The 27,044-nt window shown below is 36.0% G+C and overlaps 1 protein-coding gene and 1 long non-coding RNA gene across 5 annotated transcripts in view; one reads left to right on the forward strand and one right to left on the reverse strand.

Moving 5' to 3' along the window:
- Positions 1–19,697, reverse strand: part of LOC120346974 (uncharacterized) — a 36,460-nt gene extending 16,763 nt beyond the window's left edge. For 2 of the 3 annotated variants that reach the window (XR_013478853.1, XM_078117655.1), the window contains exons 1-3: positions 19,419–19,697; positions 18,084–18,197; positions 17,396–17,557 (exon numbers count right to left, since the gene is read on the reverse strand). Coding sequence is in view for 2 of the 3 variants with exons in the window: in XM_078117655.1 (XP_077973781.1) it covers positions 17,396–17,557; positions 18,084–18,197; positions 19,419–19,536 (394 nt within the window). In the remaining variant the exon portion in view is untranslated. Of the gene's footprint in view, positions 1–16,901; positions 17,558–18,083; positions 18,198–19,418 lie in introns of those variants that run through there. The other variant, XM_078117654.1, reaches the window with a different exon arrangement.
- On the forward strand, positions 3,337–4,981 carry LOC144429645 (uncharacterized). 2 transcript variants are annotated; one of them, XR_013478945.1, is made up of 3 exons: positions 3,337–3,543; positions 3,829–3,945; positions 4,367–4,981. It is a non-coding gene; the product is annotated as an uncharacterized LOC144429645 (long non-coding RNA). The 2 variants fall into 2 exon arrangements; XR_013478944.1 differs by having other exon boundaries at positions 3,829–4,981.
- Positions 19,698–27,044: the final 7,347 nt, after the last annotated feature.

A 27,044-nucleotide genomic window follows, 5' to 3' on the forward strand; every position in this document is an offset into this window, starting at 1 on the left:
TGTTTCTAAATTTTGTATGGATTCTATGAAATCTGATATACCGTACAAAATTTCGCTGTATTATTTTTATTCATGGGAACGCGGATTGGTACTCCAGAAGTATGTGAAACAAGATGGCGGACACCGAAATGCAATATGTGTACCAGGTTAGGGTTAGGCCATAATTTCGTGTACAAATACTACGGGGGTCACTTGGCTAGTCCCCGAACTCGTAGTAGAACTAAATTGAGGTAAATTGCAATAACATTATAGCCTAACCATGGTACACATACCCGGTGTCCGCCATCTTGGTGCATCTTTTAGGCCTGACTGACTGTCTGTTTTGATACTGCAAATTTGTGTGTGACAAATGTGACAGTTATACAGACATTACAGTTCAAAAGAAATTAACAGAATTAAATAAAACAAGAGAGCTATGCTCAAATATATGGGCACGTTGGCCGAAACGAAATATTTTATTATCAATTCACCGAAATAGGGTATCCTGAACAAAAGGATAGGATAGGATTTACATATTTATCCAGGGGGAGAGGAAAGCCGATGAGATGGCTTAATCATATGGCGAACCACGGCCTCTCGTCCGGTTACCATTCCAAGTCAGGTATGCGATTAGTTATATTGTTTGTTTTTTCGGAAGCATGGACTTGGTGGTGGAGGAAGCCGTAACCGACCAGCGGTTACGTGAACCACCCAACGACGGCGAGGAGTCCAGCAATCCTCTCGCACATAATCCCTGCATGGGATTCGAACCTGCGAACCCACGCAGAGTAATTAGAGGTGCGGTGGCGAGCGTATTCCTGACGCTTAGCCCGTTGAGTCCCACCGCCGCGCTACATGGCTAAATTACAGTGTCTCAGTACCGCACCGTTTTACCGATTTTAAGAAAAGCACCAAGATTAGAAGACATTAGTCATAACAGTTAGTGCAAGCCCCGCTTTTACGAGACAGTTACGAGTTAGTTCAGTGTCACCGCGATGTGTTACGGTACCGGAACTGCCATATCTTTAGAAGTTCCTGCCATGTGACAGCGTGAATTAAAATTGCAAGATGGTCCGACTCACAACTGTATAGTAACACCAGCGATCCGAGTCACTACTGTAATATAACACAATTCAGTCGGTGTGTGTGTCACAAACCACAATGTCCGTATTTGTTTGGTGTATTTTTGTGTTTGAGAGTTACCGCTAGATGTTGATCAAGAATTACAACGTCATCTTCAAACCGTTGCTTTGTGAATTTCTTGTAGGAAACCATTCGAGTAGTAATACTGGTCACGCTTACTTGTTTATTGTTTTAAATGTACTCTGATAGACTTTATAGTTTCGTTGTATGAATTGCGTGATTTAGTTATTTATCGTTATTATTTAAACACCACATATTTTTATGTTGCCATATACTATGATGCTGCCCATTTGATGCATTTGTGCGCCTCCACTGTGTCAATACCCGTAATAGTATTATGAGATTACGATAACCCACGGTATGTGCGAGGGAATATCTCTTTCTGTGGCATATGCTCATTTGAATTTTCGTTACTTCCCACAATTATAGGTTTATTACAAATTCATAGTCAGCATATTAAAGAACAAAATACTCGATGAAAGTATACAAATAAAAACTTATTACAAAAGGGTGCTGATTGATGATGAAAAAATTTACTTGACTTGAATTTCGTGTTTTTAAAAGTTATATATTTAAATGTCCATTGTTAAATTTAGTTTCCGCTCAAATGTTGTTTATTTGCGGTAATATTATATTATTCAAATATTTCTGCGGCTAATTATAAATCCATGGTGAGACCTCCGTATTTACGCATGGGCAATTCAAAGTATTGAAATTTGATATTCGGATTCGGTCATCGCGCAATAACTTTGATCTGTCTAGTAATGATTAACAGATTGATGTTTCTCTCGCGATGGCATGCGCGCCCGCCTCTCTCATTTCATCGATTAATTTTGCTCGTGATGCACACACAAATGCGACGCCATCTTGGCGACTTATACTCTGCTCGTGATGCACACGCAAATGTGGAAACTTCAAATACAATAATTAAAAAGCGTTTATATTCCAGATTTACCAAGCGAGAACGCCTATTCATCAAACTAAACTGTCGGGGAAGGCATATTATCGCTCGCAAGATATTTCATGGTCCTAATTGCAGAATAAACTGACATCGAAAAAAATTAATATTACCATATTCGCCCAATAAGACGACCCCCCCCCTAAATCAGGCCAAAAATTTAGGTCTAGAAAATCGTCTTATTCGCCGGAAAATACGGTATTTGGTGTGTTTGTGATGAAAAACAAATCAAAACAATATTAGAATATAACAAAGCCCTTTTATTCGTATTATAACACTCTTATTTCATTTGACTAATGAATCTGAGCTGATTCAGATTGCGACATGTTTTCGTGGTCTGTGCAATAGCCTCGATTAATCAATGCGACTTTTATTCTATGGCGTAACTATGGCTATGGTTTCAATCTAAACTTGGGATATTAAATGAAAGAAATATAAATTCTAACCCGGTGAACCGTATGTATTGAATATCAAATAGACAATAATAGGGTATACTAACATGCCCTCCACAGCGAGGCTATTTGAATAACTATTGAGGCCAAATCCATTATTCATATTGGTTTAAACAAGGTAACCGCTAGCCTACAACATGAAATGACTTTCTATCCGTTCCCATAATCATAACACAAGCAAATACTTCTATTATAGTAGTAGGCCGCGAGCCGAGGCCATTTATCTTTCAGTTCCGTAGCGCACATCAGGTAACTACCTGAAAATGATTTTAAAATGTTCCTTAGAAATTTAGTAACAAATATTGCCTTGTTCCCACTTCCAAAAGTTGCACGTTTTACAGAAAAGACGCTTTTACTACAATAAATATGTGTTACCATCTGTCCTATTTTCTCTGCTTTTCCGGTATCATGGGCCAATGAACGCAGACTTCTGCACGACGTAACAGTCAAGTTAGTCAGCTGTAGGTGGATCCCCAGTGGTCGGATGAATATCAGATGTACTCAACTGCTCGCTTTTGCGTTGAGTAGCCTTTCCATAGTTTTTTTCAGTTACCGGTAATATTAGTCCAGTTATTCTAAGGAGGTGTTGAAAAGTATAGGTAAGATATTAATCACTTGTATATCCTTGCCATAAATAGCAATTTTAGTTGAGCACTAGCTCATAAGACGTTGTTAAATAGGTACGGTGCGGTAACTCCAAGGAAGGGTAGACCTAGAATTATATGTCACAAACAACGATATTTTCTGGCTTGCATGAAATGTTTATGATTAATTTAATGACTCTTCTTGACTATTCAGCAGACTTATACTACTATATAGGCCACAGCATATTGGGAAATAGAAATGAATGGCTGTTTCTGTAATGCACGGTTGTGTGAAAGAGAAGAAATTAATCAATTTTACTAATGTCGGTTGGTCTAAATCTAAATTCATAGAGTCGACAAGAACCTGGGAAGCAATGATAAGTTATGCCGGAGTGGAAAGAAAGGTAGCATTGGAAATGATTGAGAGGTGAGAAATGAACTTGTAGACAAACAGTTGATGTTTCAAAATATAGTCTATAGTCCATACTCATACTGTCATAGGACATTTCAGACTGTGATATATCAAAATTTAGTGTAGATATAGTCTAGTAATGGTATGCAAACACTGCTGGACTGTAGAACATGCAATGAGCATATATACGCTCATTTAGTACATCAGATAAAATGCATTATGTATTCAAGGTATTAGTTAGTATTTAGGGGTATTTTTAAAATCATGCTGCTCCAAATATTATTTTCTTCCTTATTTTAGATACTGTACTACAAAAGAAAACGGCAATGTTCCACCAATCCGACCTAACGCAGGCTCTGATCCCTGCTGCTATCAGTGCTATAAAATGGATTAAACAAGAAGTCTTGAAGCTTAAAGGTATATGAGAATCATAATAGTTGCAAACAGCTTAGATGGGCTATTCATATTGAAATACTTTAGCACTTTTCTGCAATTGGAACTGCCCATCAAATTCATGTTGGAGACTTCATTGAGATTTTCAATTCATTTTTTTCCCTCGACTATGAAGATCTTTCGAGGTTAACGAGGTATTAATAAATAAAGCTGAGGAATTTGAAGAGGATATGAAGAATGTAAATGATACCAGGGCACGTCTATTTAACACTGTCAAACATAAGGATTATACTCTTCACCCAACAATGATTCACTGAAGAAGCATGTGGCCCTCAAATCAGTTCTTGAGTTGGCAAACTGCAAAGAAAAATAGTCAAAATAATTTATGAAAGTGTGCCAAAATCAACTTAAATTGCACAGATTTTTGTTTTTGTATTGACTGCAGAAATCACAGTACACCTATAGAGGAAAAGTCGATTTTTGAGATAGTGGATTTCGAAAACAATTCAGAAGAAAGTGAATTAGATATTACAGTTGATTTAATAAGTAGGCTATCATACATTTGTTTTTTTTTCCGGACATTTGCTACTGTCGTAGTCCTGTTTCTAGAAATATTATTGCCTTTGTTCAAATACATAACCACATAAACTAAAAAAAGATTAATTGTAAATTGTAATATTTCTGTTCACTATGTTATGTACATATTGTACATTCATTTAATTTTCTTGACTTTTGCGGTAAATTTCTAAGTGAGAAATAACTGATTTATTTGTGTTTTCGTGCTCACGATGTTAATTTGTGACTTCATTGCTTAAAAATAAATACGTTTGATACTTGATAGCTTCTATAAAATGGATGTAGCTTTTTATGCTGTTCTTGTTGTAAACTGCTTGTGGTTATTACATAAAATTTATTCTCAAATGTGAATCAGCGTTGTTGGTGTCGCTGCTTTCGAGGTCACTCCCGACTCCTGTCACACAATTAAAGTATTTTTTGTTGTTGGTTACATGTATGCCATATTTTTCGTAATCTACCTAATAAATTATGATTGACTGAGGAAGTCCGATTTTGGTCAGGCAAAACATTACAGGAATACATTTGTGTTAGTGTGCTGTAGGGCTCTCGAATTGTATAGTTCTTATGTATGCGTTGTAAACTTATGGTTATTGAATTTCCGGGAACCTCTTATATTCAATTTCGCACCAGGATTGTGGAACAAGCTGTAATGCGTTCATTATGTTCGTTTTCACACAAAACTGAAGAATTTATTTAGTTACCAGATGTGCGCTACGAAACTCATTTTCTTGGCGTTTTCATGGTTTCGTCTCACGGCCCATATCCGTGGTAAGGATCTACAAGTGTTTAATAATTTACTTATACATTTTTCAACAACGTCTTAGCATAACTTAACTAATAATAACTAAACAGGGCTATGGAAAGCCTGCCCAACTCAGCGCAAGGTCGAGCAGAAATAACTAATATTCATCCGCTCGCTAACAGCTGGTTTAATTCAATTGTTACGTCATGCAGAAGTCATTGTTCAGTGCCGAAAATGTAGAGAATATAGGACAGATCGTAGCACATATTTCTTGTAGTAAAAGCGTCTTTTCCGTAAAACGTGCAACTTTTGGAAGTGGGAACAAGGCAATATTTGTTACTAAATTTTTAAGGAACATTTTAAAATCATTTTCAGGTAGTTACCTGATGTGCGCTACGAAACTCACTTTCTAGGCGTTTTTCAGGGCCTCGGCTCGCGGCCTATAGTGAACGACAGAGACATTAGTATCTATAGCACTGACCAACTGGAATACAGCGGGTTGAACATCCGTTTGATCCCATGCAACATATTTCTTCGTTCGGACATGGGTTACCTTCAGAACATTGGACGTCTATTTCGGAAGCCACGCAAACAGCAATCAGTTCACCGGGATAAGGGCATCTAACGTCGACGCTACCTTCTCCTGTTGAACAATATGATATGTCTTTCTTATTCTTACATCACTATACTAGGTCAGGTCGAAATTATGAGAAATACAAACAAAACATCGAATACTCACGTTCCGTACAATCATCTCCTTGATATCCAAGTGGGCATCTACAAACATTGGGTGGCGATGTCGCGAGTTGAACGCACATATTATTTGCCGGGCAATCAGCGGATGTTGTGCAGGTGTTCTCTGAATATCAATAAAACGAAGTGAAAGAACAAAACTAGGGCTGGGCAAAATATTCGAATAGCGAATCGAATATTAAAATATCCGTATGGCATTTTACTAGTCGAATATCCGGTACCACGTGATCTGAGCCGCATCGCTTGGACACGAAACTCATGAATGTCGAAATCAATCTTGAATTGCGCGAGAATTCACCCAAAAGTATCGCTGATAGACAAAAGCGACAAATTTGAGAAATCGTTGTGTTTGCATTATGGTGTTATTTGCATCATTTTTGCGCCCTACGTATCGTTTCAATTCTCTATTTTTCAAAAAGCGAACCGACCGTTCCGTAAATTTAGAAACGTCATACTAGATTAGGTATTAAAATATAAATTCCCCAGATTCTAAACTCCGTATTATTGGCGACATGTTATTAGCCATTTCTTGCGTCATCCAAAAATGAAATTGATTAAAATTCCGACCATGTATGTCGGAATGTTAAAATTGTAAACAAGAGTAGGCAGAACGTAAAATCAATCGTGAATTTCGTTGTAACCACGAACACTCTTTTACGAATCGTTAAGCCTATTATCATCGGAAATGATTACAGTTGTTTTTGAAGCATTTTAGCAGTAACAATTGAGGCGTGACATCATCAAAACCGTTAATTGAAGTGTTAAATTGGCCAATTCCGTAAATAAAATTGTGAATTACTCGGTAACGATTTTAACTATATTTTTTGTTGAAAAAAAAACGTTAGAACTTGAGGGAATTAGGTATAATTAGCGTCTGGCCGTTTATTAGGCACAAGACCCTTATAACTACGTAGAAATGCCTTTATTGCCAATTTATTTATTCACCTTTTTAAATCACGATTAAATCATCATTCAGAATTCACGTAATCGCAGATTTGCGAGGTTTATATATCCAATACGAAAATAACGCAGACACCACAGAAAAGCATAAAAAAGTCAGTTATCGTTTTACTAAATATTCGCATGCCGGTGCGATAATAATATCACCCTTCGCTTTTAACTGGGACGGTTAATTTACAAGCGATGATAAGTAAGATCCAAGCCAACGCAAAAGATTAAAATAGGAATAAAATTAATTTTGGTTTTGAATTCAGTCCATAATGTATTTACCAGCTGTTGCCGATGTGAACGTACGGGTAAACCAGAAATATAAAACATCGATATCCGCCGACACGCAAGAATTAATAAAAGAGAAAGGGGGGAAATTTAGATTGCCAACTTTAGGATATCGCCGACGAAACAATCACAACAACAAAAGCAATCAGCGATTATGATGAAATTAACCAATAAAAAACGCTTTATTCCTGACTTTATTTTTTTTTCTAATTTTTTCATAAGGGAGTGTTGACATCCGACGTTATGGGCCTCTGTTGTGTATAAAAAGAATATTCGATATTCGTTAAAAATATACGAATTATTCGATTAAAATAAATATTTGATATTGCCCACCCCTAGTCACAACATCAATAAAACGACATATTAGGTGGCATATTATTGAGCTCAAATATTAATACAACCAAATACCCCATCACAGCACACGAATTAAGGTTATGATGGCAAACAAAATTACTGGAATTTAGCATTATAAAATCACTGATGAATCAAATCGTTAAAATTTTACTAGGCCTAACTGTGTGAACAATTATTGTGTTTTTGTAGATATTTATATTTTTGCAAAACAATATGAAGGAGAGAGCGCACTGAGATAATTGGGTGAGTTGATGCAAAAATTTCCGAAATTCTTTACAGTTTACACTATAGTATCGCTTGGCAGTAAGAAACTGTCACATTTACTCGAACTGTTTATAGTTAGTACCTCATAACATAAATTTTACCAGTTTTATAATAAACTACGCTACCCCGTAATAACATTTCTAAATTTTAAAAATACGCTTCTAAATTCTTACAGACATTTACCCCAGCATTGAGTATTTTACAACACTTATAAACTTTCTTTTTAATTATTGGTTGATTTTCAATGGAAAATATATATCACAGCTAAAACTACTGTCTTCACTTTCAACTCGAACTTTGTAAAGGTGACATTAGAATTGACAATTTTAAACTGTACGCCCACTCCGAATCATCAGTATCATGCATGAAGTTTTGTTCTCATTATAAATTTATTGGAAAATGTCACTGGTTCAGAGTTGATATTCCGGAGCAAAGTGTGATTTTCTCGCTTCTAAATTTTTACAGACATTTACCCCAGCATTGAGTATTTTACAACACTTATAAACTTTCTTTTTAATTATTGGTTGATTTTCAATGGAAAATATATATCACAGCTAAAACTACTGTCTTCACTTTCAACTCGAACTTTGTAAAGGTGACATTAGAATTGACAATTTTAAACTGTACGCCCACTCCGAATCATCAGTATCATGCATGAAGTTTTGTTCTCATTATAAATTTATTGGAAAATGTCACTGGTTCAGAGTTGATATTCCGGAGCAAAGTGTGATTTTCTCGCAACGTTTTTCTCTAAGAATTGTCCTTTTGGGTTAGAGCTCTCAGTTTGCTACGACGAATCATTCACCAAATTTTGTCCTTGTTTTAAATGTTTAGAAAAATGTTTAGATTTGATCTTTCTGGACATTCATTTATTGTATACGTCCCCGACACAGCCCACGCCCCGCTGTTTTAAAGAAAATAGAAAAGGCTTCGGTCGTGTTATTGGACACGAAGTGGACATAACGATCGTTTCAATATTATGTTGGTCTTGTTGTTGTTGTTCTTTGACACTTTTTGGACATCTAGTGCAAAATCTAAAAAACTGCTTTTCTCTTCAATCACTGGACCAATTGCTTTGAAATTTTTAGTGGTTAAAGATGAAATTTTTCTCCAGAAGGCTATTACTTTTATTTATTTCAAATATTTCTGTCAGCTCTATGAGATTTGTTTTTGTTTGCTATGACGTCACTGAACGTTCTGCGGACGCATATGCAGGCACTCCTCTTTTTGATCACATGACATCGAACGTTGGCGTGACGGCGGATTCTGAAAGTCGTTACTCAAGAATCGCAAGTTTTTCGAGGTTACCGGTGAATGGCGGTGATGCTAAAGGTACGGTAGACCGTACTGTACTGCTTCGCTTGGTGTGAATAAATTTGTAGACTGGGGTCTAGAGGTACGGTAAACCGTACTTCACTGCTTCGCTTGGTGTGAATATATTTGTATACTGTGGTCTAAAGGTACGGTAAACCGTACCGGTGCTGTACTGCTTCGCTTGGTGTGAATATATCTATAGAGTCTCTATAGTATAGACCAGGGCTACTCAACTATTTTTATCGAAGGTCCGCAAACAAAACTTCAAAATTATTTGGGTCCGGTCTTTCCAGAACTGATATTTCGGCATCCTTAAACGGGCATTTCCTCGACCGACTAATGATTAGTAGCATATTAAAATTGTTTATTATGGTGTTATATTTCTTTTCCTATAAATTCAAAACTATGAAAATCATTTTATGATAGGAAATTCAAAAAGTGGGGCTAATGATCCAAAATAAATAATTAGGTGCGGTCCAAATCCAATACTCGAAAGATCCGGATTCGGACCGCGGTCCGCCAGTTGTATAGACTGTGGTCGAAATGCTTCGCTGTGGTATCTGCTGTTATAATACCGTGATAAATCGAATAAGTTGGTTTTGCAAATAAGGAGCGTCTGGCATTACAGGTAGGAGGGGGAATAGGGGGGTGCGCATTTCCAATACGTCGATAATATCGTTGTCAACCAATTTGCGACCACGATGTTTTTGTCTGTTCGATTGCTGTGAAGTGGTGCTAACCAATCTGCGACCACCGTGTTTTTGTCTGTTTGATTGCTGGGATGTGGTGCTTTCCTTATAACTTGACGAGTTTTGTTCGAAATAACCGTGTTCTTAAAATATATGACGGTCAGATATGCGATTAGACACCCAATGTTTTTAAAGATAGAGAAGTTCTGATACCGTAACACAGCGCGGTGAAACTGAACTAATTCGTAGCTGTAAAAAGCTTGAAAATCCATACAAATATAAGAGATAAAAAGATGAAACTTTGCAGGTGGGTAGAGTTGTGTTTCTTTTGCCCATCTTTGAAGGTTTCGCGTTTTACATTTAAAGGAGGGGGAATAGGGGGGTGCGGATTTCCAATACGTCGATAATATCTTTGTCAACCAATTTGCGACCACCGTGTTTTAGTCTGTTTGATTGCTGTGATGTGGTGCTTCGTTTATACAGGTACTGGTAAGTCACCGCATATGGTTTTTGGGGAATTTTTCTGCGTGTCCATATATTTGAGCATTGCTCTCTTGTCTATATTTGTAGCCGTTTCAAAGTTTAAACCATTTCGTGTCAAAGGATTTTGTCTTTCATCAGATTGTCGAGTACTCTTTGTTGCGGTATTTTTATAATAATGCTTGGAGAGTTTGAAATTCAATAAAAAAACAATATAAAGGCGAGCGCGCTCTGAAACAATTGGGTGATTTGATGTAAAAATGTTCGAATTTGTTTACAGTTTTTGTTTACAGAAGTTTTCATAATTAATACCCCGTAACTCCAATTTTACCAGTTCCTGATTAAATTACAACTCTGCTAAATTAACTACGCTCTGAATTAAACTACGCTACCCCCTAATAACATTCCTGAATTTTAAAATTCGCTTCAAACTTTTTACATGCATTTACCCCACCATTGAATATTTTACAAAATTTATATTTTTTGTTTTTAAATATTGATTGATATTCAATGGAAAATATATATGAAAGCAAAAATTACAGTCCAAAATTACAGTACACTTCCAAATTGAACTTTGTAAAGGTGACAATAGAATTGACATTTTTAAAAATGTACGCCCAGTGCGATATCATGCGATCATCAGTGACCAAGCAATAGTAAAATGAGTGATTCCGCAAATAATATTTCTTTTGTGCTCGTGATGGACCTAATTATCTATTCTCACTGTCGGGGACGCATTCCACTTTTCTTCCGGCTAATCAGTGTTCGATCAAGTGTGTTCAATCAAATTTTTTATTGTACTAAAATAAATTGCATTCTTTGGGATTTCAACACAGATCTTGGGATATCTCTAACAGCCATAACGGGTAGTTTATCGCTAACGTGTTATTTTATAGTTGTAGTATTCTATATTGTCTTCGAAACAACCCCAAGTTACGTTAACACTTTCGATGCCAAGGACGTATATATACGTCATTTGGCGCCAACCGTTCCGTGCCATCAATGCAAAATGACGTATATATACGTCATTCGAAAAGGAAAAAGTTTAATAGATAGAAGAAGGTCGAGTTCAGGTATTTGCCGTCTTTTTTCTTCTCTCTCTCTCTCTTGTTGTCAAGTTGGGGGGAAAGAATGACGTCGTCAGCCAATCGCGTCATTCAAGAAATACCAAGATGGAAGGAGGGTCTGCCATGAAATAAATTATCAACATATTTAGCATGGCCGAGGTACATATTAGCCGCAAATTATCATCAAAAATTTGTACGAGACCGACTGACGCCAACACACGGTTTCAACTTTTTACGGTGAAATGATTGGAAGGTGTGAGGAGAGATGATAATATTATTAATCATGTTACGAAGATGTAGAAAAACATTACTAAACCGGGAAATAATTCGAATATTTTTATATGCATGATCGTCGTCTTATTGGCAGGACGATGAAATGATTCAAAATGTTGGTATTTTTGAACGTTTTTTTAATTTTTTATCATTTTTGGGTAACGGATTGACGGACATCTGCAACGAAAGCAAATTTTATCGTCCTGAGAGGTGAAATGTTACATTTTGAAATAATAAAGTGAGAAATTGATATTATTCGGAACATATATTTTTCTACTTGTCAGTGAGATATGATCCGAGATATAGTAATTTAGTGGGAAATATATTACCAATAACACAGTGCCCCTCGTATGCTTTCAGCTCATATTGAATTACTTCCGTAGCTATTGTATAACCATAATTATAGCAAAATATGCAATCCTACGACTTTGTGTCGGATGAACAAGTTCAATAAGCAGCCATGGCGTACTGATTACGTAGCTACGCAATAGCGATCACGTGTCTGGCGCCACGAAGACGGGACTACGTGCAGTCGAGACGACTTGCGTAGCAAATTGCGTGAGATGACAATTTCGGAAAATCGTGTTCTTGACAGATCAACTGACGAATTTCGATGAAGCTTTAAACCTTTTTATTATGTCAACTTAGAGGCACCGGATGCGTATAATGAATATTGAAATTGCATTTGGAAATACTTCATTTGCACGCCAATATTAGTTCAAATATCCACACAAATAAGTATTTGCTCGCTATAAATACCAGATTGAATGAAATGTTTGCCGAGGCAAGTAAAGACTTCGAATTTCATCGTTTACTGACTGAACCCACCAAATCTGGAAGCGCCCGACGAAAACTCAGGAGCAATACTAAGATACAAACGCACCTGAAATGTATTACGCATGTTTCGGTATTATCCAACACATCAGTCGTAGGTGAAAGAACTCACCTACACATGCGCATCTTGTCGGAATTGCTCTCTCATGCTATTATAACATAAGTTGGAGATAACTTGTCTTGATCTCTCATTGCGATAAAGATTCAATTCGAACATTTTATTCAGCAATCAGAATCATTTTATTATACGAAAATATCAAATTCGAACAAAGAAAACAAAATCGTTTACTAGCATAAAAATATATCCTTCATTCGCTATATATTCCAATAACATTAATAATGGCCAATTATTGTCACTCACAAGGATAACATATTGCAAAATAAACAAAGTAGTCACATTGCATATTCATACAACTGTAACACATATGTATCTCTATGACCTCGTCACCATTACAATACGTCGAAAGTATTGAAATCGGCCTCTTATCTTGCCATAGTAGTGCGAGTGATTCAACAACTGGATACATTTTCAATGTGAAAATAGATTATGGTAATCCAAACTTGGAACAACTTCCATCCGGCGTCACAAAAACTTCGAATTTAGTTTTGCAACTAATGGGAAGTCATCTGGATAGAGGATATCACGTATTTGTTGATAGGTATGTTGATTATTCGGTATTGATAAGACAAATTAGATAATTTACGTCTCGGCGCCATACTGCGTTCTATTTTAGATAACGAATCATTGTCGGATATATCAATCAATTGCATAAACTGTTTTATCACAACCAATTTTTAATAATATTCATTTTTAATTTAGACTTCATAACTCTGTCGCATTAGCCGAGGAATTGCAGCGAAGGAAAACATCGATAACGGGAACAGTCATGGCAAACCGGAAGGGACTTCCAGCAGAAATAAAAACAAAACTAAAGAAAGGGGAAATCATCTCACTACGAAAAGGACAATTACTCGCACTACTATGGCAAGATAAGAGGCCGATTTCAATACTTTCGACGTATTGTAATGGTGACGAGGTCATAGAGATACATATGTGTTACAGTTGTATGAATATGCAATGTGACTACTTTGTTTATTTTGCAATATGTTATCCTTGTGAGTGACAATAATTGGCCATTATTAATGTTATTGGAATATATAGCGAATGGAGGATATTCTTTTATGCTAGTAAACGATTTTGTTTTCTTTGTTCAAATTTGATATTTTCGTATAATAAAATGATTCTGATTGCTGAATAAAATGTTCGAATTGAATCCTTATCGTAATGAGAGATCAAGACAAGTTATCATCAACTTATGTTATAATAGCATGAGAGAGCAATTCCGACAAGATACGCGTGTGTAGGTGAGTTCTTTCACCTACGACTGAAGTGTCGGAATGAACGATAACTGATGACACCGCTTGGTTCGCCCCTTTCCCGATGAATCAAAAACTAAATACGAGAGAGAATGAATAGGAGAGAACTCTCTCGTTTTCACCTCGGCACGGAACGGTAAACTTGAAAAAACTGATCTTGGCATCGAAAGTGTTAAAACTATTGAACAACATAGCGCGATATTTTTATGCTAGTATGTATTCAATATCTTGCGCAACAGAAAGCTGACGAGTAGCGTGATCGCAGCGACTGTTTCAGAAACCGTTGTATAGAAAATTTCGACTTTACAACCTTCCTTCTGAAGATTTTGGCCGCCCAGCGGTTTTCAAGATATGAGGGCGAATGTTTAAATTTAAATGGAAAATATGAATTATAATAATTGCCAAGATAAACTGCTGCCTGAAGCGATATTCAGCAGAGTATTTTAATAAATATTCAGATGTTCAGAACTCAAAAATAAACGCTTACTTAAAACGTTTATTTTCAAAGTTTTGTCTTTTTGAATTAAAGCTCTCGGTTCATACACCGAATTTTGTTTTGAATATTTAGAAGAATGTCACAATGTTTAAACTTGACATTCCTGAGGATTAACTAACTGGAACAGCTAAGGTATCGTGCACGTTCTCAACACTCCCGACAAGGCCACAACCAGTTGTTATTAAAGAAAATGGAAGACGCCTCGGTCGTGTTTAATTATATACATTATGACATTTTGTGTCAAATGATTTTCTCTTTCATGAGATTATCGTGTGAGTACTGCTTGTTACCGTATATTTATTGTAATGCTTGGGGTGTTTATAATTGATTCCGATAAAATCGGATCCCAGACATCGTTAGTTGTTACGAAACTGAGCCAATTATTAATCCGTTGCAAAAAATAAATGTGGCATTGCAGATATTTAACCTCTGTTTTTGATTTTTGCAAAACTTTTTTTGCCTTCAAATAGCTCGCAAGTATAAAAATAACTCACAAAACGGAATTAATAAATATATTTGTGTCCTTTTGATTCCGTGATTGATGGGGGGAAAATGGAAACGGGATTTTCCGGCATGGGTCTCTTAAACGGTTGCCGCGATTAGGCCACTAGCTAAATGAGACAAATTGACTTTTTTTTGCGCAAAATATTCAATCTATAACCGATATGGACATTTGAGATGTCATGTTACAATATTTTAAGTGTGTTAAGTGTAACTCGAGATTGTGTCAACTCTTGACCAAGCAAAAGGAAGCTCCAGAAGTATGTGTACCAATATGGCGCACAACCTGAACATAGTATGTATGTATCGGTTAGAGTTCAGGTTGTGCGACATCTTGGTGCACATACTTCTGGAGCGGGTCTGAGTCAGCGCCAACAAAAGCAGTACTACAGTCTAAAATACCGTAGCAATATGCGGGCATAAAATGCGTGGGGAACTGCCTGATCATATATAGTTTTGATTTTTGTATTTGCTCCGCTCCTTCGCAGTGCTGCCACGTCATAATATTTTTAACATATTACCGTTTAAAAAATCCCAAGATCCGCGATAAAATATTGATATTTTAATTAGCTTATATATCATCATAATTCGAAAAAATATTCTATTTCAGCCCGGTGGTATTTTAAGAATATGTACATCGCCTGCGCAATTCCCAGTGTTTCCAGTTAAGTGAATATGCCACAGTTTTCAAAGACAATCAAACATGTGTGCCGTAGCAATAGCACACGAAATTTTGGCGATTTACGGAGTCTAAAATAGCGTTTTTTTTTTAAATGGCGTAGGGCTTCTAGAACAAAATGTGGAGTTTTTTTTTCAATTAATTTTTACTACACCGTTTTCAGCCTTAGTATTAGTCTTTATTTGCAGTCGGAAATTGAGTTGCGGATTCAATCCTTTTTTCATCTTTAATTAACATCTCCTTTCTGATAAATAACATGTCACACCAATGAAAACAATCGGCGAACTTAACAAACCTAGTCCCGTGAAATTCACACGCGCTATCAGCAAATATTTCGGTCTTTCGAAAATTACGAGCCGCATACGACAGTTGATGATAGGAGAGCAACATAATTAAGCTTATTTGTAGGACTTTTTCAAATGAAAAAAAAAAAAAATTCGAGGCTCGCGTCCGAGTAAGCAAGTGTGCTACCACGCCATACTGGTCTCCTCAAATCTCTATTTGTAATCCTACAATGCATAAAATATATGAGGGGGAATGTCCTTTCAAATTAAAGCTCTCGGTTTGCTATGACGAGTCATACACCAAATTTTGTTCCTGTTTTAAATATTTATTTTGAAAATCTTGGCTGCGCACCTTGTTTCAATACATAAGGGCGAATGTTTAAACTTTTCAAAAATATTAATTTTAAAAATTACAAAGAAAGAACTGCTTTGAGCTGGTTTTCTGATCAAAGTTTGAAGCTAGATTCACAAGATTATTTCAATAAAATTCAGATGTTCAAAAGCCAAAGATATATGTTTTTCCCAAAACGATTATTTGACACGTTTGTCCTTTTGAATTAAAGCTCTCGGTTTGCAATGAAAAGTCATACACCAAATTTTGTTCTTGTCTCAAATATTTAGAAGAATGTCACATTGTTTAGACTTAACATTCCTGAGCCTTCATTTACGTTCCCGACAAAACCCACGACCCGCTGTTCTAATAAAGAAAATAGAAAAATCTTCGATCGTGTTTATTTTATTCGTAGCCGTTTTATACCATTTTGTGTCAAATATTTTTACTTTAATCAGATTATCGTGTTAGCACTGCTTGTTACCAGATATATATTGTAATAATGCTTGAAGTGTTTATGTATGTAAGCTGTCACAGTAGACCAGCGTTACCGGTACGGCAGTCTTCACGAACAACACGAAAGCGGGGTCAAAACGTACCGCAAACTTCACGACTAACACAAACGCCAAAAGGTGCGCAATTTTTGATGACGTCATCGCACAAGAAAAAAGAATCCCAAAAAGCCCTCAAAAATTTTTGAGTAAAAGTAATAAAGAAAAAAACAACAATACAAAATTCATGGCATTTAATTAATTGGTCGAGTAATTAACAAGAAAAGTGATTCCTTTTATAAGGATAGAAAGAAAATTTCTAACAACAACAACATAATAAAAAAATTAACTATAGGTCCATTTCGTCTCCAATAAAGTTTGAATGAGCCTCAAACTTACTGTCATAACAAAATCATCAGATCAAACATTCGCCATTTTAAGATTAATTACAGTTCACCGTAAAAAGCATTTTCAGAAAATTTAATCATCATTCAGTCGATACATTTATATAAGTCCTTCTTAGGTGTGAATGTGTGACACACCCAATAAAAAATCGAGAACATATAATCATGAATAAATTTGTCAGTGGATCGCAGGTGAACCGCGGACATTTTAAATTCTTGTATCATCATGGATTGAATATTTAAAGCGACAGAAATCCCATGCATTATCTGCTGGAAAGGTCGGCTCTCATAACGAACGCCGAAAGTGGATTCACAAAAGCAATTCTTACCGGGAGGATCTACACAGCCTATCCCACATCCTGTTGAACAGCATATAGTCCCATCGGGACAACCACCATAGCAGCGGTTGAAATCAGTTTCCTCCTTAGTAAAACAAGTATCGTCTAATTGCGTTGGTAGTTGGCATCGATCGTCGATGAAATTAGTGTTAGCTGAAAGTCGTATATGAATGGAATAAAGAATTCAGATTTTTTCAATAGTGAATTTTATTTCGAGCTCGTACTATTATCAAAAATAGAATTGCAATTTTACTGAATCATTATATACGATACGATAATCATTATATTTCTCTATGAGATCTGTATCATCGCTTCGTTATTGAATGCAGAGCTTAACACTAAATAGAAAAATCAAAACATACTTATTCCGGTATCAAGATGGCGGAAACCGAAACGTAGTATGCGTACCAGGATAGACTTACGCCATAATATTAGTTACAAATACCACGGGAGTCACTTGGCTAGTCCCCGAACTTGTGATAAAACTAAAATTAAGAAAATTGGAACAAAATCAGGGCCTAACCTGGTTTATATACTACGTTCCGGTGTCCACCATCTTGGTTTACATACTTCGGGAGCGCCCTTATTTCAATATACCGTGAGTGAGTATTTTATGTTATATGACCCATGTCTATGCATAGATAGAGTATCTGATATCATATTATTCATTTCCACTTACGTTCTGTGCAGCCGTCTCCTGTAAATCCAGCTGGACACCAGCATTGGTTATTATCCGTTTCAAAGCAAAATTCATTCGTTTGTGTGCAATCACCAGACTCAGTGCAGGTCTCTCCTAAAAAAAATACGATCGTTTCATTCTGCCATACTATAGAGGTAATTGTCTTGTATGAGGATGGCCAGTTAGTACATTTCTCCTGGTGTGATTAGATGGGAGAGAATTACTGGACTTCCCTGCCATTGTTGCACTTGAGATATAGTATTGCGAAGAATTCTTCGCTACGTGTGAGTGACAATGCACTGCGCCACCGTTTTGCTATGTCTTGAAGGTTGAGAAATCCGATTCAGTTTAAAATTCAAGTTACTTTAAGTACGCGCCTAATTCATATACATACATTAAGATAAATCAGTGCATATTGGTATTAATCAGTCATGTCTGCGAGAATCAGCAAAATCTTACTGTCCAATGCACGACAGCCAAAACTCTGGGTCCCAAAGAATCACATTGGCTCGCCTCGCGTATAATATATCGAAGTAAAATGGCGTTTAAAATACAATGGAGAAAGTAGGCGTGAAAGAAATGAACACAGCGATAAATCCAAACAAAAAATAATGTCTTGTCTGTGAAAGTATAATTCAAATAATTCTACAAGAAATACCGGAAATGGCCAAAAACTCTACCAGAAGTCAAACGGAATAAACAAATCGGAATATGAACTAAGATGGCAAATTTTGATTCATAATCTAGTAATAGGCAAGCAATTTGTACCAAAAAGATGTTTTGAGTATAAACAATTTTAACATTTTTTCAAATAGATAACATAAATATGAACAACATGTCACCAGAGAGGGAATTAAATACTTACATTAGTAAAAAAGCGACATAAATTAAACTATAATTACGAGAAAACATATAAAATCAAAAACAACTCGGCGTAATCTGAAAGATTTCAAGATATTATTATGGCCTTACTTGGGGCTCAGAAAAGAATATATTTTTGTTCACCCATGTATATACTTTTAGCCATCGTTTGTTGATAGCGCGAAACCTCACTATAAGATTGTATTGAATTTAGTTCACTTAATATTTTGATACGAACTTCTTAGGCCAATCAATACTGATACTGTACCTAGGTGTCAATAGTTTACCAGGCTACTGTTGGAATGGACTGGGTTGAAAAAACGCCTATCTAACGGGAATTCTACAGAAAACTTTTATCATAAACATTTGTTCACAAAACGTAATCCCTGTATATTTCTGTTACACCGGTAAAACCACTTACTAATAGAATAGAAATGCTAACTAACGAAGTAGCTTGTTAATATACCCACCAACCTGAACCATTCAATAACCCATCGAATAATGATGCATGGATAGCAACAGCAAACGAGAATAAGATTGCAATGCAGAAGTATTTATCCATCTTGGCAGAGTTTGTCCAAGCTGCACTCATCTCACTGACATTAGAAAAAGCTTGGACGCTAATTTAAATCGAATTATGGAGATTAAACTTGCCCTCGGGGCAATGCGATGAAAAAAAAATTGTGTTTTAAAAGCTTCACAATTGTTGACGAAGGCTACTTTGTCAAAACAGTCGATTAGTTTGTGCAAAGTTTGCTTGCATGGAGTAATTATTGTAATAACTTATCTATCCCGGGCTGATACAACTAACCACATTAGAAAACGCTGAGATCCAGAAGTTTGTTTTTAAAAATATTTATCAAAATCTAAGAACAAATCTAATGAATAATATAATTCTGACAAACATTAGTCATCTAAGATCCATCCCACACCGGGAAATAAAGTGAAAAAAACCAACAACATTAGGCGTAATGGAAAAAGTGGTCACCAGACAATAGATTTGCATGTTCCGTAAATTTGTTCGAATATCTTCTTCTTTTCCGGGCAGTGTAACAAAGCTCAGATCCGTTTTTTTATTTCGTTAATTCAAATAGGATAATTTTCTTCGAAATTTTTTTAGACTTAAAGCCAGATTTATTTGTTTTAACTCAGATGCAAGCGTGTTTTTATACCTTTTTCTTTTATAACGTCGGCCTATTTCTCGGGTTCATCGAATCCCAGTAATACCAGATTCGTCTCATTCCAACCAATTTGCCCACACATTTAGAGGACTCGGACGATATCCGTGTCATTTGATTATTAAATTTGTTTCTGGCGCATTGGTGCCCTCAATATTTATGATCATTCATATAAAGTTAAAACACTAAACTGTCAAAATTATGTGATTGATCACATTATATATTTACAAACATATTTCAACATCATATGCTGTTATTAAAAAACAATTTTATTACCTTCGTCGCTCGCGATCACGCCGACGGATATTCCCGACCAGTTTTTAATATTATATTTACGTACTAACAGAATATGGTTCTCACCAAGGCTCGGTCGAAATGAGTAAGCGCTGGCGCTGAAGCAACACAAATTAAAAATAGGGTTCAACCAAGGGTACAGCCCAAACTATCTGCAGAAACTTCGCAGTTTGGTATCTGAGATTTTTTTTTTGTCGCTTCAGATTGTAACGTAACGGCGACGAACGGTGTAAAGACATGCTACGCTGTTAATTTACGAAAGTCGGTGGGAAAAAGTGCCAGGTTACAAAAAAGACAAAAATAGCTATATGTACCACGGTCAGAAACAAGTTTGGATCTGTAGCAATTTTAAAATATAAACAAAAATTTGTATTTTTACAAGAATACATCATAAGAAATACTTCTCAAACATAACAACTTTACAAAGGCTTATATCGAAGGTGAGAAGTAAATCAGCAACTCAAATTTGCGAATGGCAAAATAAAATTGAAAAAAAAAAAACACTTAAAATAAAAGTAAAATAAAAAAAATAGGGGTGAGAAAACATGAAAAAAAAAATTAAAAACAAAAATAAAAAATAAAAATGAAAAAAAAAATTAATATAAAAACGAAATAAAAAATGTAGAAAAAAAAAAATTGAAAAAAAAAAAAAAACTCGGATAAAAAGAAAATAAAAAGATTGACAACGATGGCCCGCCTTTTTATTTTCTTTTTATTCAAATTTTTTTTTTACTTTTTTTTTTAATTTTTTTTTATTTCATTTTTATTTTTTTTTCGTTTTTATTTTGAATTTTTTATTTTACTTTTTTTTTTCATTCTTGTTTTATTTTTTTATGTTTTTTCACCACTATTTTTTTTATTTTACTTTTATTTTCAGTTTTTTATTTTATTTTTAAATTTTTTTTTCAATTTTACGCGTGTCAACGATGTGCCACCATAGTGGTGTCAATACTAAGAAGAAAACGAAATACACTTTGAATTTTGTGTCGAGGAAAACTAAGACAGATAAACGCTATTTCAGATACCGTGAATCTCCAAAATTCCGTGAGCTCATGATTTATGACAGACGTTATAATAAAGGGCATTTCAATCGAATATTGAAATATTCGAATCGGTTCTTTTTTTCTCGTAAGTCGACTCAACCGTGATTTATGCTGAAAATAATTTAATATGGAAAGACGTTTTAAACGCTCGTATTGTTCATGGATTGAATATTTTGCACAACAGAGAAATCGTTATTCCCGAAAAATTCGACATTTTCAAAGAGTGGCGTAATTGCGGCAACAGAGTTTTCATGTACAGCGAAGGGTAATGAAAATTTTCAAAAATGCGAAAGGACAAAATTAGAAATGTATTGTAAAAGGTTGGGTACCACTGCACTACAGAATTCTAGTACTGGGCAATTAAATATGACAAGCGTGCTCCTAACGTTTACTACGTTGCGCTAACAAAGAAATCGCGATTCGAATACCTAATTCCTGGATAAAGATCAAAAAACGTGAGAAACGAATGACTCAATATCAGTCTTTTTTGTCGTTCATGCATCGCAGTCCGGCAGAATCGTGGCCGAAGCTCGTTTTGAGACATAAAGTTTTTTTTTATTGTTTAGATATAATGTCGTTGACATAAATAACAAGCCGGTAGGCGTCCAGGATCTCCGCTGATACCCAGGCCCGCGGCATACAGTATATCGCGAGGATCCAATTCATTTTAGACTCTGTAGCACTTCAGTGGTCGGCCTAACTTCGTTCAGATTTAAATCTCTTTAATTTGTGTGAGCTTGGACGTGAATTCCTGAAAATTTCCTCGTAAGAAATAGGCGAGAAAAACTCTTGATTACATTGAGTGTCTCGATCAGAATGAATTTCAGTCGGTTCCGTTACAAACAGAACATTGACATTAACCAGTAATGCCAACCGGTTCGCTGATCTCATAAAATTCTGTGAGACGGTTTTATAGAACCGGTGCGAACCGGCTGAATCCCACCACTGCTCCTATCCAATTCTGATGTGCGATCTCAACTGGCAATTCTCCGTAAAAGTTTTGATGTTTTGACGGGCAACTTCTTGAAGTTACTGAATAATGTCGGATTACACCCCAGCAATCTTTCACCATCCAAGAAAAATTGCTGACCTTTAACGACAGCGTGCCGCAGTGTCCTCTAACGACATGCAATAACCAGTTACCAGTCCAGCACTCAAGCAACCGGTTACCATGCGATTAAGAAAAAGAGCTGGTTACCAAAAATGCTAGTTCATTTGAACTCTGCGCGTTCCGTTGGGTTCATTTCAAACGCTGGGCGTTCTGTTGACGTACTCGCGTGACTGATATACTGTGACTGGAAATAAGGAAAATATTGTTAACTAAAATCCCTAAGGCTTCTCCAGTTTATGGAGTATCGAGACCAAAGACGACTTATTGGAAAGAGTACTTCGTCATGCGGAAGGGAGCGCTCTTGGAATTTTAATTTTCGACTTGGTTGGCAAGAAAATGGCGATGAATTGTGATAAAAATAGATATTTCATAACGATCGGCGCGTGTTTCGTTATTACCATGGAAACGAAACATTTATCTGGACTTCCTATAAAACGCATAATACTAGGGTGACAGGATAACCCACGTGAAAAATTTCATTCAGATTGGTCCAGCCAAGACGCTACATCTAAACAGACAGACAGACAGATACACAGACAGACAGACAGAACGACTAATAATAAGGGTCTCCTATAAAGCGGAGATCCAATGCTTCCCAGGTGGGTATGGGGTATATTATGTTGAGCAATCTTTTCTGAGTGGATATTAAGACGCTCCTGAAGTATTCTTACCAAGATGACGCACATCCTGAACCTTAACCTGCGGGAGGCAGAAATGCCAAGATGGGATTTCATCGCATTGCAAACCAATATTAGCGATTCTTGGATATATTAGCGCATTTCCATCTGAACTGCGTGGAAGAGATTATACCTATCTACTTTGCAGCCAAACACTTGAAAAACAATGTCAGATAAGCGTCATATTATCGAATATCAGTAAAAGAATCCACTTGTATCTAACCATGTGTAACGTGTTTTCTTTTGGAAAAACCGGCCCTTTCAGGTTCAGCATTGACTTTGGCCAAATTAATACATCCTTGTGGAGATAGAGAGTATGCGTATGCGAAACCGAAATGTGTGCACCTGCTATGCCAAAATAGGTAAATCAAACATTTTGATCACTAGTACATCACACATATTTTCTTGAGTTCTTCAGTTGCACGTGGTAACGCGCACATTCATCAAATTCCACTTGTTCATTGACCTATAGGATTTTGACGAGCTTTTTTGTATGATTTCATCCCATAGAATTTATATGCTGTTCTAAAGAATACTAGTTTTCATTCATTCAAACCGCGTGTTCGAAGTAAGGTTTGTAATATTGCGTGTTGGTTTTTAACTGGTTTATTGATATACATCATTTGACATCCAATCGGTGATGCCAGTAAATCTTTAATAAAAAAAAATCAGTATCATCTGCAATGAAAACAGCAGTACCCACTCAAATGGCAGCTGGGTGGTGGATACTCATATTATCTGCTCCCTCCCGTGGCGTTTCAATATGAAACCTGCCTCTTACCAGTTTACATGAGTGCCAATCGCCATCGATAATATGACGCTTATCTGACATTGTTTTTCAAGTGTTTGGCTGCAAAGTAGATAGGTATAATCTCTTCCACGCAGTTCAGATGGGAATGCGCGAATATATACAAGAATCGCTAATGTTGGTTTGCAATGCGATGAAATCCCATGTTGGCATTTCTGCCTCTCGCAATTGCTGCGTATATTTATCGGAGAAGTTCTGTGGCGTGATTATCAAATGAAGAAAACTTGGAAATATTTTTTTCTACTTCTCTCAAACCTTGACATTTTGTGAAGTTTTTTTTCCCATTCAACCTTGTTTTGAAACATCCCCAACAACCACAATTAATTCTGTCATTAAACTTCCGAAAGAAACACATAAAATCATCAACAGATGCATATCACCAAGTCCTAGGTAGATATTGCTGAATTGAGGGACAGCATGACAACAGGCAAGAGAAGCGCGGTCTACTCTTTTAGTTTATGACAGGGTTTCTCAAAAGGGGACCCCGGCCTCCTTGGAGGCCACGGATCGGTTATCTGGGAGCATGAACAAACAGATGGAAATGCGAGTATGTAATATCTATGTATTTTTATAAAAGAGAAGAAGCAAAAATGTTGAAAGTCTTTGGTAGTTTGGAAAGCATTGACATGGTCCCATGGAACATAAACATGAATTACATTCCTTTTCTGGGATATACTATAAAATGTAGCTATTTTCTCATTCGTGTTCTCGTGATAGCATTATCTTTCACTGCATCGTCGTTATCATCCCGCTACATAACAATCCTTGCTAACAAATAATTGACTGTTATCCACCGGGTGTATATTTGCGCACACTGTGCGCAATCCACTTGAACCACTGCCGACTGCATTAGCAGGCTTGTATTGTTAATTGCAACAATATCTGGTATTTTGAAATAGTACTCTTTATTTTACGCACATGTTTCAACAGTGTTCCCCAATATATCGGCCGCGACCCAAAACTGGGTTGCCTGAAAATATTTTCGGTACGATTTTTTTCAACAAATACCTGAAGGTTATTGATTCTATTTTCTAGTACATTTGGTGCTTCCGTAGTATGTGCACCAAGATGGCGCACAACCTGAACATAATATGTGTACCAGGTTACTGTTCAGGTTGTGCGCCATTATGGTGCACAGATTTGACGAAAAACACTAATACAAATATCAAGCCGTAAAAAAATTGCTAAGGCTGCAAACTCCACACCCATGTAGAAGTGATGGGCAATGACTCCAAGATGAATAATCACAAATAAAAAAAATATAATGCGGATATAAATATAAGGCCGGACTGTCGGGGTCGATAACCTGGCTAACTGTTCCATGACATGGACTGGTTTCCATCCTATCTATGCTACTGTAAAAACAACTAGAAAAATTCAGTTCCGGTATGCCGCCTAACTTCATCGCCGCAGGATAACGAGACGATTATTACTTCGGTGAAAGAAATACCAGTCAATGCCAAAATTTCAAGTAAAGGTCTCGATAAAATATTAGTCTTCGACAAAATAATTCCGCAACAAATTAAATTTTGTTAATTTTATCGAAATTCACAAATTTTCTGACAAAAATTACAAGAAAGAGATACTCAAATATATGGACACGAAATCTAGTACGTACCGCAAACGTCACGCCAAACACGTAACTGCAACAATGTTTTTGATTACATAATCGCAAACAAAAAAAGAAATCCCATAGAGCCCACAGAAATTTTTGAAATAAATAAAAACAAAAATGCAATCTTCAACTACAGAAAATTGTAAAGCAATTGATCCAGTAGTTATTGAGAAAAGCGGGTTTTTCACAATAAAAAAAAATAGAAATACTAACAACATGAATCAGAATCAGATTTATTTTTTTTGTCAATTAAAAAAACATTCGGTGCTTCCGAAGTATGTGCACCAAGATGGCGCACAACCTGAACATAGTATGTGTACTAGTTCAGGGTTATCAGGTTGTGCACCATCTTGATGCACATACTTCAGGAGCGCCAAACATTCAACATTAAAGTGTCTGTAAATAGTCTGTAATAACTATGGTATAGAAATGACAGATGTCGTGAAGGAAAGATTGTATCGTCATCGGATTTACGACACTTTGTGAGAAATAAAGAAAACAAGAGAGCCGTGCTCAAATATATGCCCACGTAGCACCACATAATTTTGATGACGTCATAGCAAAAAATAAAATATTCGCCTTCTGGAGAAAATTTCCATATTTAACCACTGAAAATTTCAAAGCAATTGGTCCAGTAATCAAAGAGAAAAGCGATTTCTTCAAAATGTGTCAAAGAACAAGAACAACATAAGAACAAAACGATCGTTATGTCCACTACGTGTCCAATAAAAGAAACAAATTAAAAGAGCAGTAACAGTACATCACAATAGAAATAAGTATTTTCGGTTGCTCATTGGCATACCCTAGTGGCTGTAGTATCAAATTGTGTAATAAAGCGTTATGGAATATCTACAAAGTTAAATCACGTGATTATCTGCAAGAAATCCCGAGTCTTTTGTAACAAAACAAACAAGGAAGTCATAACTAATTAAGGCAGGGTGAAGTTTCAGTACTATGATCGAAAAATTTAAAGTTTGTGAAAAATGGGGTTCTGGATAACAATATTAATAAATAATACCTGTATTTTACTTAGTTAAAATTAATATGATGCGTTTACAAATTAGTTACCGGTGCCAGAACCGGTAAATTGAGGCAAACATACAATATAGCTGTATAGCCAAATACATTACATATAATTGTTGTTTATTGGTTAATGAGGTATACACGATATTGGGCTTCAATGGAGCAATACGTCAGTTTGCGAAGGCAATAGTGTATATTGTTGATCAACAACAACATAATAATACAACTATCCATACGTCCACTTCGTGTTCAATAAAACCTGAAAATTTAGTCTCTAATGTCCACTTCTGTTTGTTTATTCCATTTTATTTTCCTATGTAAGATGGATTTTCGATGTTCGCTGTTCGTCAG

Source organism: Styela clava, chromosome 11 (assembly GCF_964204865.1).
Source record: "Styela clava chromosome 11, kaStyClav1.hap1.2, whole genome shotgun sequence".
In the NCBI taxonomy this organism is placed as follows: Eukaryota; Metazoa; Chordata; class Ascidiacea; order Stolidobranchia; family Styelidae; genus Styela; species Styela clava.